General features: G+C 45.7%; 1 protein-coding gene across 3 annotated transcripts in view; it reads left to right on the top strand.

The window, feature by feature from the left end:
- The window catches only part of LOC148529144 (uncharacterized), a 486,130-nt gene that overhangs the window by 87,739 nt on the left and 386,073 nt on the right, over positions 1 to 12,318 (top strand). For all 3 annotated transcript variants that reach the window (XM_088468693.1, XM_088468692.1, XM_088468691.1), the window contains exons 13-16: positions 5,118 to 5,237; positions 8,074 to 8,232; positions 10,660 to 10,782; positions 11,188 to 11,331. In XM_088468693.1, coding sequence (XP_088324819.1) covers positions 5,118 to 5,237; positions 8,074 to 8,232; positions 10,660 to 10,782; positions 11,188 to 11,331 — 546 coding nt within the window. The remainder of the gene's footprint in view (positions 1 to 5,117; positions 5,238 to 8,073; positions 8,233 to 10,659; positions 10,783 to 11,187; positions 11,332 to 12,318) is intronic.

Raw genomic sequence — 12,318 nt, 5'->3', positions numbered from 1 at the left:
GGATAACCGTGGCTTTTTCTCAGCACAGATAATTAGTCACCGGAGAAAAAGTCCTCCCTGCATCCCTCACAGAGTATTCTTCATCTGGGAGCACTGCTGGATTCTCAGGAATTTGAGAATTTTTCTGGCGCAAGACAAGCTCTCCGCTCTTCAACTTGGAGTGTGCGGATGTCTACGCGGTCGACATATGTCATTACTCTTGGTGATGCGCGGTCTCCCAGAGTGTCTACCTTTTGGGAGGGGGGAATGTGATCAGTTCCATTCCAGGCCTTGCCATAATTGACTCTTCTCCAGATGGATCGAGTTTTTTCCATCGGATCGCTGTTCGGACGATGATGCTCTCTCCGGAGGCGAGTCGGTCTCTGTCCGGGTGGCTATGGCCATCTCGTCCAGGGTATTCTTTGCTGCAGACAGTGTCTGGTCCGCATTAATTTCGGGGTAGCTGGACGTCTGTCGCTTCCGCCCTGCCACTTGTTGGAACTTTCGGCTGTCTTGGGCCTTCACTCTGGCCTAACCCTTATGTCACGGTAAACCTGCATAGGTTCAGTCCAACAGTGTCACAACAGTGGCTTCCAACTAGGCAACACTGGTAGTTTGGTGGCAATGACAGGAATGTCATACATTCTGACATAGTCCAAGGGTCTTCTCCTGGCCAACTCTGCAGTGTTCATTCCGGGAGCTCTCCACTGGGAAGCGGGCTTCCTCAGCCGTCACGACGTGCATCCTGGGGACTAGTCTCTTCTCCAAGAGAGGTTTCAACTCCTGGTGAGCAGAGGGGGCCTCCCTGAGGTGATTGGTCCTCATGGCCTTCTGACTATCACACACTACCGGTGTTACAGTCCAGCTCTAGGAGTACTGAAGCTACTTTCAGTGACTGTCAGTGAAGTGGTCCTTCCACTTTGTGTACCTGTGTCCTCCGGGCTCCCTTCTTCCTCGAGATCTTCGGAAGTTTAATTCGAGATGGAGGGGCTTTCCTTCTGGGGGCTCCAGTTCATCCCAGATGTCACTGGTACTAGGATTTTCGGAGTCTCCTCATCGATACTCCGTTCCTACTGCTTCACTATCTGGACCTGTTGTCTCAGGGTCCTTGTTTTTCCCTGGACCTGGATCGTTTGTCTATGACTGCGCCCCTGCTGTGGTCCTAGGGCTTACCTGGCTCTGTCTTCATTGAGATGTTTAGAGCAGACAGGCCAGACTTTGCTGGGTTCTGCCACAGACTGTGGCATACGTAATTCTTACGGTATCGTACCTGTCGATATGATCCTCCGGTGTCCAGGATTTCCAGATATTCTGGCATTCCTGCCGGCTGGCTTGGGTTTCACCCTCGGCCTGGCCTTCCTGACAGTGCGGATCTCTACACTGTCGGTATGGTTAAGATATGGAATTGCTCCACTCTGGTATCCAGTTCATCCTTTGGTGTGTTTTCTGGCTTATGCCTCCATTTGTCCTCCCTATGGACTCCTTGGGAGTTAGTAGTGGTTCTTCGTTCCCTCTGGGGACAGTCGATGGAACCGCTGGTTGTGATAGCCATTACATGGTCTATTGCTTAGGCTCTCTCTCTTTCTCTCAGGGTGTTTATATTGACCAGGAGAGTGTCTGACTTGGGAGCGTTCTCATGTGGCTCCCTCTTTTGGAGGGAATCATGTCAGGGTGTGAGTTGCTCTCGCCCTATGTTTCTTCTTAATGTGGTTTTTAGGTTCCATATTATTCTGGAACTTATGGTACAGCCATTCAGCCCACAGTCCTCTCGGCTGGTGTGGCCTCATTGACTGTGGTCCGGCCTCTTTGGATTTATGTGATCCGTTCAAGCTCCTTACGGAAATCGGGCTCCTTATTGGTGGTCTGAGATTTCCAGTTTTCACAGGAAAGGATGGCCGGCCTATAACTAAATGTTGGCTGGATGGCCTCATATGTCTTCCTCAGGGGCTTACCCAGGGGTAGGCCTTTCTGTTGTTGATGCTTGTTTTTTTTTTTTTCTCGGGCCATGTAACCCTTGTGGGCGGCTCGTTGTGGCGCCTCGGCTGTTTTGCCTTACTAGGTGTCCACGTGGTCTTCTGTCCATACCTTTTTAAGGTTCTAGGCATTGGTTTCCTTTGCCTCTCAGGATGCTTCCTTTTTGGCGACGGATTCTCCTCTCAGCACAGGAGCGTCCCCTCCCTTGGTTGAACTGCTTTGGGACATCCCCAAGGTCAACCCTGTGGACCCCCTATGGACCCTGAAGTAGAAAACAAGAGATATGGTAAGAACTTACCTTTGTTATCTCTGTTTCTACGAAGTCCATAGGGTCCACAGGGCGCCCGCCCTGACGCACCTGGCTTCATATGGGCTGTGTTACTGGTCACCGGTTTCCCGTCTCCTTTTTCTGTGAGTATGGTTCTAGAGTGTTCCAGTTTTCTCTCTCTTTTTCTCTCCTCCTCCGGCCTTTGGCTACTTACAAACTGAGGTGCCTCTGGCTGTGGGGGCGGGGTTATAGGGAGAGTGGACCCAAGTGCATCCTGGGAGCTAAAAGCTTTAACTGCGTGGTGCCCGGATTTGGTTCCCAACCTATACCCCAAGGTCAACCCTGTGGACCCTATGGACTTCGTAGAAACAGAGATAACAAAGGTAAGTTCTTACCATATCTCTTGTTATTACAATTGTCTTTGGACCAAACTGAGATTAACCACTGGTTCAAGCCATTCGATGCTTTCACAGATTCTACCAATAGGATAACCATAGAACATAAGCTGTATGTAAGATCCTCTGACAGGCTCAGGTGCACTAATGGTCTTACTCAGGGGTACATGCTATTGCAGCCACAACTGCATCTTTTGCTGCCGTGCGACTACGAATTTATGCTAATGCTGCATCTGATGTGCCAACAGCACAGGAATAGCATACAGAGAGAACAAGAGGGAGCTGGGCCCTGCCTGTGAAAGCTAGGGGGAGTCAGGGAAGTTCAGAGTGTGAAGAGCACTGATAGGCTTTGATGAATAGGTGCATTTTCAGGGCACATTTAGAAAAATACAGGCTGGTAGACACTAGACAATCTGATATGGTAGAGAAATGAGTTCCAGAGCACGGGAGAACTTTTGAATGTGAAGTGAGAGTACTGCAGGTAATCGACACAGTGACAGTCAAGTAAGAGCAGAGTGACCAAGAGGTAGTATGGACTGAGATGAGGTCAGAGATGTAGGAAGGAGTAGAGCAAGTGCAGTAAGTACTTTGAATTGTAGAGTGAGGAGTTTAAATTGGATTCTGTATGGGGAGGAAGATGAGACGAGCTACAACATTGAGAATAGATGTGGGAAGGAAGGGTCAGGAGAAAGAAAGGCCAAAAAGTAAGAGGATGCAATAGCTGATGAGAGAGATAACAAGACCATGAATAAGAGATTTGGTAGTCTCACAGTACTTAATTACGGGTTGGGTACGCGATCCCAGTGCACAGAAAACCGACTCTCAGAATCCCAATGCCGGAATCCCGAATAGTTGGCATTCTGTGCACTGGGATGTCTACTACATCCCTTAATTACAATAAACCATTAGTCTTGTTCTGAAAAATATGGAAAGATATTGTAGTAATTACAGTATATTCAATAAAACTTAAATTTACTGAAAATTTGACATATGCACTTTCATATTAACACTTCAATACTAATTGTAGATACTCTATAACATTGTCTCTCTACCTGCCATGCCCATCCTTTTCACAGTGTGATAATATTCCCGCTTTACCTACTTGTTTTCCAGTAGCAGTAATATGGGTAGAATTAGATACGTTCAAAATGTCTTAACAGCAATTAATTAATTTGGCCCTGCTTGTTGCCCTTAGTAGCAGACATGGAGCAGAATAATATCACACTTCGTTTTACAATTCAAGTGGATACCATGTTCGAATATTTATATTTTTAATTGTGCAACAAACAGAATAAAAGTGTATTCACATCTACTATACAGCACAATGGTGTTTGTTGTTGGTGTAACACATAAAAAGCATACTTGCCTACTTTCCCGGGAATGGCCAGAAGGCTCCTGAAAATCGCGTAGTGCTCCCGGCCACCCGGAAAAGTGGGTAAGTCTCCCGCACCCCCCTCCATCTGCCCGCAAACCCCCACAGCTGTCCAGTTACAGAGCACAAGTGGGTGCCCCGGGGGACAATGACATGATTCGCAGTCAATCGCGTCACATAGCCTCGCTCCCTGCTATACAATGCCTGTTTTCTCTGCACTGCATAGTGGGGGGACGAGGCCATGACAATGCGATTGTGCTGCCACGTCGCTTGCACTGTCCACTTTTCTGGCTGCAGCACCCAGGGGCATCTTAAGAGAGGAGGGAGCCCGTGTGCATTCCTCCTCTCTCCCTGGCAGCCGACTGACGCGGCTGGCCAGCCACCGCAGTAGCAGTAGACTCTGGGCACTAGACTGCTCATGTGCAGAAAGACGGAAAAATGGCTGCGGCGGCCATTTTACGGTGTTCTGTGTAGTGCTGACACCCGACGCGGGACCACGGACAGGTGAGTTTTAAATAATATGGGTGCAGGGTGTGCGGTGTGAGCCCCCCTGGACCCGGGGGCCTGTGTGCCCCGCACACCCTGCACCCATTATAGATACGCCCCTGGCCGCACCCCCACTGTGCCGATCTGGCTGCCCCTCCAAGAGGGGGCAGTGTAGTCGGTAAGTATGATAAAAAGAAATGTTCAGGTTCAAGAATGTCTAGAGACCAAACTTTGAGGGAGATGTATGAAGGGGCGATAAGGGGGAAAACGGTAGCTGCGCACGTTAAGTTACTGCTTCCCTGCATGTAGTAATGGAGGGAAGTGAGCAGAATGACAAGAGCGCTATGCAGGTCCAGGCATTTACCACATTATAGCTGCCCCCTTCATATATATTAGTCCTAAAGGGGAGGGAGGATGTATCACACCTTAGAGAGAGATAAAGTAGAGGAGTTGCCGAAAGCAACCAATCAGCTTCTGTAATTTTATATAGAGTGTTTGATAAATAGTAGATAGAAGGATACATCTCCCCCTAACTGTTGGTTGAGTGGATTCAGTAACTGCAAATTTACTGACTATTATTACACTTCTCTCTATCACTGTCTTTAATGCCAGTTGCTGAATCTCATTACTATTTTTTTTGCAGTGGCTTCAAGTTCAGTGCAGAGTCTGAAGGCAAGTGCAGTAACCATCAGCACAGCACTGATCTCATGGAATGCGGTACCTGGGGCTACAGGGTACCGGCTAGCATGGGGCCCAACTCCAGGTACATATTGTTATATTGGAATCTTTATCTAGATTTCATTGTTAGGCCTGTAATAATATAAGGCAAATATTGGAATTATTCACACAAACACGGCTAATCAGGTACTGCTGAAATAATGGAATTGTTGAATGTACGCTCTTTACATTCTTCTACATTCAGAGATGTAAGCAATGCCGATATATATACACAGATCAAGTGATTGTTTGTCATTGCGCATGTGTGTATGTATGATGCACTACGCAAGCACAGCGATTGTTTTGAGATTACGCTTGCACAGAGGACTCGCTCGCATAGTGACAGGTAGTCAGCATTTGGGCGAGGTAATGGGGGAGTGGCTAGGCAAATGCAGACGTATCTAACCATTTCAACGACATTTCATGGGCGTGCATAAATTAGCCATTACGATCTCTGCGTGTCAAGAGAGACGCTGTGCTTGAGACAGGTCAGACTTGCCGCCTATGCAGCATGGCTGCCCAATCTGCGTCAATGTTACCGATGTTTACACTGGTTAATATGTGTCAGCGGTGTGATGGAGGTCAGTCCACACAATGAATAGCAGCAGGATGTGAGACAACACAGGGTTAATGCAGCACAATGCAGGAACATGCAATGGGAGACAGATCCAGCCAGGAGTGGGTTAATGCAGGCAGGTGGCGTGCAGTGTTTTTGTAGTGCGCACCTGCAGGTACATGCAGTAATGGAAGTGGGAATTGTAGTGCCGCCACCGGTAGTCATACAGTGACGTATAGTGATTAGTTAGGTAAGTATCTCTATCTCTACGGTATGTCTGGGGCACAATCTCACTAAGAGACTTTCATGGACATGTCCTATCTGGCCAAAGGACTGCGGAAGATGAACGCAGTAGGGCGCATGTGCAGAAGGAGCATTCAGTCGGAGGCCACGCATGCACATCAGTTCTCCTCTATTACTATGGGGGCTCTGTCACACTGAGGAGGCAGCGCAGAGCGTACTCCTTAACAGTGTACAGTAAAAGAGTGTTCATGTAAATGCAGTTCAGTCAGACCTGTACACAGCCACATTTATGAGTCTGAAGCTGTATCTCCTACTATACGGCTGCTGCAATGATCCATGTTGTTGATAATGATAATCCTCTACTGTACACAGTACTTGATTGTATAACAAAAAAAAGATTCAGACACTGTGGGATACCCCAAAAGAGTATATGACAGGCTGGGCTGGGAATTTAGCCTATAACTGAAAGACTACCCTACTCATTTTGTTCCCCGTGATTTTCGAAACCAGGCCTGGCTGACAAGTCCGGGGCTGGTTAGAGTTTTTGGGGGACCCTACGTCATGATTTAAAAATAATTTAACCCATTTTTTTACATTTAAAAGGCACAAGCAGCTTACACATATCTCACTGATATCTGTAGGCTGCTTGCTCGGGAGAGTTAGGCAGAGAGAAAACTCTGCAATCTCGGGTGAGTAATCTCCTGCAATACGAGATACTCGGTGGAGATATCTCGTTCTGCTTCACCATAGGGACCATCTCGATTCTAATGCTGCCCATCCACTAGCAGACTTGTCCCTGAAAGATGAAAGATCAAAAGATCTTCACAAATCGTTCATCAATTACTGATAATCGTTATCGTTCATGTGCATGAACGATTTGTGAACGATTGCACAAAACGACCAAAGACCATAGACCATAGGCCAATGATTTTCAAAGCAGTTGTTAATAAAAGTGGGATGAAATATTAATTAAATCTATATATGTTGGTCGTTCGTCCGTCTTTGAAAACATGCACTGATGCATGAACGATAACGATATCCAATAATGACTAATTGACCGGCAAAACAGGACGACGCAAACGACCGTCGGGATCGCGCATCGCTGGTCGTTTAGGGCATTTTACTCCACCTCCCCTGAGACCCCCGGCTTGGCCTGACCGACTTGGGGTGAGAATGCTTTGGCCCTGGAGACCCGATAATAGGGTCTCCTGGCTGTGGCATTACACCCTGGTCAGATTGGATCCAGTGCTGGTTTTAAATATATGCGGACCCCTACGCAATTTTTTTCCCTCTATATTTAAAACAAGGACTGGCCCTGCAGCCTGGTGCTGGTTCCTAAATTATGGTGGAACCCTACTCATTTTGTTCCCCGTAATTTTAGGTACCAGGACAGGCTGATAAGTCCGGGCTGGTTATGCTTTTGGAGGGGGGGACCCTACGTAATTTTTTTTTATAAGTAACCCAATTTTAACTATTAACAGCAAGAAACCTACACAAATCACAATGATTTGTGTATGTTTCTGCCAAGTTTGCAGATTTGTGTATGTTTCTGCCAAGCTCGCAGCTCAGGAGGTTGAGCGATGGAAAAGTGATTTTGTCAGAGAATTTGCTGTCATCTCACCTGAGCTTGTCATCCCGATTCTTGGTAAATTTGAGAGATGTATGTTTTAGGTGATAAGTACTTCCGAGTCGGCACGATGGTGATTTGATCCGAGATTGCTATCTCACCCGAGTTTTAGAAGTGAGAAGAGAGAAATCTCTCTAACTAACCCGACTTTGCCTTTAGTAAATTTGCGAGATGAAAATCAGTCCTAAAATCACCCGAGATTGGCATCTCGACCAATCTCGAATCTTAGTAAATTTACCCCTAAGAGCTCTCTTCATTATCACTTAATTTCTACAAAAGCAGGTGAAATGCTTAAACAGCTTAATAGTACACTTGCTAGTGTATTATCATGCTTTTAAGCATTCAGATGATCTTTTATTATACATTTATTATTCGTAGATTATGTAACAACTGTATTTAATTGATAAACAAATGCAGTAACATAACTGTTTATTGCTTTTTTTTCTTCTTCCCAAGAGTTTTTTGGCAGAGACCGCCCCCGTCAGCTGGCATTAAACAGTACAATTATTTCTTATGAGCTAAAAAACCTGGTACACAACACAGAATACGTCATCTCATTATATGTGCTCTTCGGCTCTGCGGTGGGGCCAGGCATCTCCACAACTGCCAGGACATGTAAGTATTTCTATCCTTACAAATACATTTGTATAATTGTACTGTTCCCTTCATTATAGCAAGTTTTAGTATTTGATCATCACTAACGGGTCCATTTATTATTATTATGGGGCCGCCTAGAATTCAGCAAACTCCGAAAATGGAAAGGTTTTGGAATTTGCTTGCAGGAACCAATGCCATCTTCAGATGACATTGTTTATATTGTTATTAACAAAAACTTCCAGTTGGTAATACTGATTGTTTACTTTAAGAAGCCACTAGTTCCCAATAATTATAGTGTTAGGTACAATCTGTATCATTTGTAATGTAGAAATATCTGTTGACTTTTTAGGGGGTTAATTACTTTGGAAAGTCACTATATATATTTATGTTTTTCTGAGATGGTCGTCCTCCTTTGAAATTATGAGCCTGACTCAGAGTTGTACGCTATGCCGATGTTTTTTGGAGTTGAGCGTTTAAAGTTCGCCTGCACATGCATCTAAGTAGATGCAGCGCATGTGTCAAGGTACATTATCATAGTCGCTCGCAGCAAATATTTATTTGCAGTAGAAGCATCAGACATAGGAGCCCCTGAGAACAGAAAAGTACACAAAAGGTCTGGCACATGAGAACATCATTATAAACAAATTGGTTAATGTGACTTTAGCATTTACTACTGGGAAGGCACATTCAGCTTGGGACAGAAACGTAAAGCTGCCGCAGGCAGTCCTTGTAAACATGCAAATGAAGTAGGTGGTGTATGACACCCCTTGCTGCATTTACGATCCCAGCACTGCCCCCGAGGTCACAGGCTGGGATATCCTTTGTGACAATCAGCTTACTCAGGCTGGCTTACAAGGCCAGGAAACTGCATCCGTGGACGCAACCCCTGGCCTTTCCACGCCTAGAAAAACGGGGCGGACACGCCCCCGTTTCCAGGAACACCAGCCAGCCCCCGCCCCATACCACCCCTCAAATGCCTCTGCTTGTCAATCATTGTGTGCAATGCTGAATTAGCCCCACTGGCTAAGTGCATTCCTACACTATTCTTAGGCATTAAGTATATACACGTTTATGCAAGACCAGACTGGCATTAAAAATCAACCCCTGGCATGTTAAGCAGACAGGAATTCCTTGGTGATAACGTCAAACTCCTGGTGTCCTCCTCTCGGCTCCTTGAGTAGCTCCCAGTCTCCCCAGTATGCGCAATGTGATGTCATGTCATGCCTTACATCCATCCTGCCGAGAAGATCATCAAGATGCAGAACTTCTGAGTCAAGCCTCCAAATGGCTCAGCTTCTGACTGGCAACCAGGATAACCCATCAGACCAACAGCCCATTTGGTATTTACCAGATGGTCAGTCCGGCCCAGACGCTGGGTATACATTAAACGATATGTGTCCCTAGCGATGTGACTGGCGACCACAACCGCCAACGGGCCTACATATTGGGCGGCCCATACACATTAGATGATCCGGTGCCTGACTGCCCAATATGTCGGCCTCTGCCGCATTTCGCTGCTGGGGTCATCAGCCACATTGTCTGGTTGAGCTGCATGTAGGGATGACCTGACGATGCGGCTAATGAACAAACGGGAGGGCACAACAGTTGACATAGTGAGTACACACTAAACGATTTTGATGATATGTCGGCCCGAATTGTCGGAATCGGGCATATCGTCAGAGAAATCGTCTAATGTGTACTTAGCTTATTATACTGTGTTGATACTACTCTGTTTGAGCTGTGTATGACTCAACATAAGCAAAGTTTGCTCTTATTTTTACGGCTGTCATTTGATACATGGAGTGCAAATGTGTCCATCTCTTAATGTTCTCCATTGTGTGCAATGTACATGTACACAGTCTTTATGGTTACTAGCAATAGGGCCGTAGATAGCCTGGCTGGGCAAGGGGCGTGGTCTAATGTAAGGAGGTGTGGCCATGCTTCCTTACTAATAAAACGAAAAGCCAAAACAGTATCTGCAGTGTCAAGCACTCCACAGGGGGGGGATACCATTATGCCCCTTAGCCAGGTGCAGAACCAGGGGTCTGCGGGGGGATGCGATCAGTGCGATTGCTCTCCCCCCTCCCATCAGGTGCAGGCAGAGGAGACTAATGCTGCACTCAGTGGCAGCAGCAGCAGCATCCTCCCTGTACTCACTGCGCTGCTGCTGCTGACAGGGCTAGAAGAGGCGAGTGGCGAACCCAGACCCCCGCCAAGTTCTTTCAGCAAGCCCGGGCCCAAGTAATCAGTACCCGCTCCCCCCCGCTCTCTGTGCCCATAACTAGCATTAATTAATGTTGCTTGTTAAATAGATTGGTGTTGTTATGCACAATTAGCTATAAATGGGTAAAATAATATATTTCCTTCTTACTGCAGTCAATTAGCTTGTGCCTAAAAATAAATCTATCATTCATGTGGCTAACATTAAACTATTGTATTGTGCAGCACCTCTTGGATATGTGTCTAACTTCAAGGTGACTGGATACACCAGTACTTCTGTCTCTCTGGCCTGGAGTTCCACCACTGGAGCTACTGAATACAAACTGTCCTGGAACCCTGCATCATCAGGTTACTCCACTTTGTTTTACTTATGAGAAGAATATGCAATCAGGGATTACTATGATATGACAACTGTCAATCATTATTTTCTGCTGTGTTAATCTCCATTTACTGCTAGAACTCAATTTCTAACATTAAGACCTATTAATTTCAGCCTGCTTTGGTCTTACCAGAACAAGGCATGTTGTTCCATTTAGCAATATAAAAACTTGCTACAACATCGTGCAGTATGGGGATAAGGCTCTTCTAGGAGATACTATATAAATAGTCCTTTGTTCTTTTGGAGAAACTTATTTTTTAATAGTTGTTCCCAGGAAGCATTGCATGAAAAACTCCATATTCCACTAATACTTTTAGGGTAATAGACTAAATGCACACAGTATTTAACACCAGTTATTTTATTACTATTTTCAGACACCCCTAAAAGTCAATACCTGGCTTCCACTGTCCGGTCTCACCACATTACTAACTTACAACCGAACACCAGGTACATAGTGAGCGTTCAGGCTGTTTATAGTAACACTGAGGGGCCACCAGCCACCCTTGTTCAAATCACAGGTAAGCACTGGTCATAAATGTGAATATGATATATTTAATGCTGTTTTCATAATATAATATTATTATTGTTATTGTTATTATTATTATTATTATTATAATAATAGTAGGAGATTATTAACATTCCAAGTTGTACAGTAAAGTTATTGCAAGATCAATAATAAATATAGGAGCTCATTCTGACCCGCTCGCAAGATGCGATCGCTCGCTGGCAAAAAGGGGCTGGATATTTAAATGAAGCGCTCGCACTGCGTCGCATAAGGACTCCCGCTATGTTTTAGCGAGCTACAGCAAACTGCGCTCGCAAATGTCTGAAGACGCCCCCTTGCCACTTGCAACACACGTCATCTCCGGGACATTAAGGATTAATCGAGACCATCGTGAGCCATCGGAGCTGCTCGCAGCCCTTGGGGTTGCCTTAGCCTGCCGCAAGCACAACGATCAGCGCTGGCTGAATACATGCAGGTGACGTATACAATGACGCTACTTTGCTAATTATGCCTGCCCTTTAAATTCCGTTTTGGTGGCCAGACACGCCTGCGTTCGCACATCCACTCCCCCGTTTACAAGCACCTTCCCCTGTTACCTCCCACAAACGGCACAACGGCTCAAAGTAGCGACCTGATAGTGGCTTACGAGCTACCAAAATCAGATTGCAGCGAATGGCTTGCGCACGTGCACTGCGAATTATACGCATGCGCAGATGGGAGAAAATCGCTCAGAGCAAGCGATCGCACCTTAGCGAGCGGGTCTGAATAAAGTCCATAGTGCAAAGGGAATACGTATATATTTCATGAGAATTGGCCCCTTATATAGCAATATTGTTGGTGAGGCCTTGACTATTGTTATTTACTATTTGCAGATATGAATACCAAGACAAGCACTTGTTATTAATTTAGCTATATGTAGTTTTAATTCAATATTAATGATTTTCTTCAAAATTAATAACATGACATTTTCCCTTTTGTATATCATCATAGGTGCAGATCT

This window comes from Taudactylus pleione, unplaced genomic scaffold (assembly GCF_031769625.1).
Source record: "Taudactylus pleione unplaced genomic scaffold, aTauple2 ptg000086l, whole genome shotgun sequence".
Lineage (NCBI taxonomy): Eukaryota > Metazoa > Chordata > Amphibia > Anura > Myobatrachidae > Taudactylus > Taudactylus pleione.
This window is presented reverse-complemented; position numbering and strand designations above follow the sequence as displayed.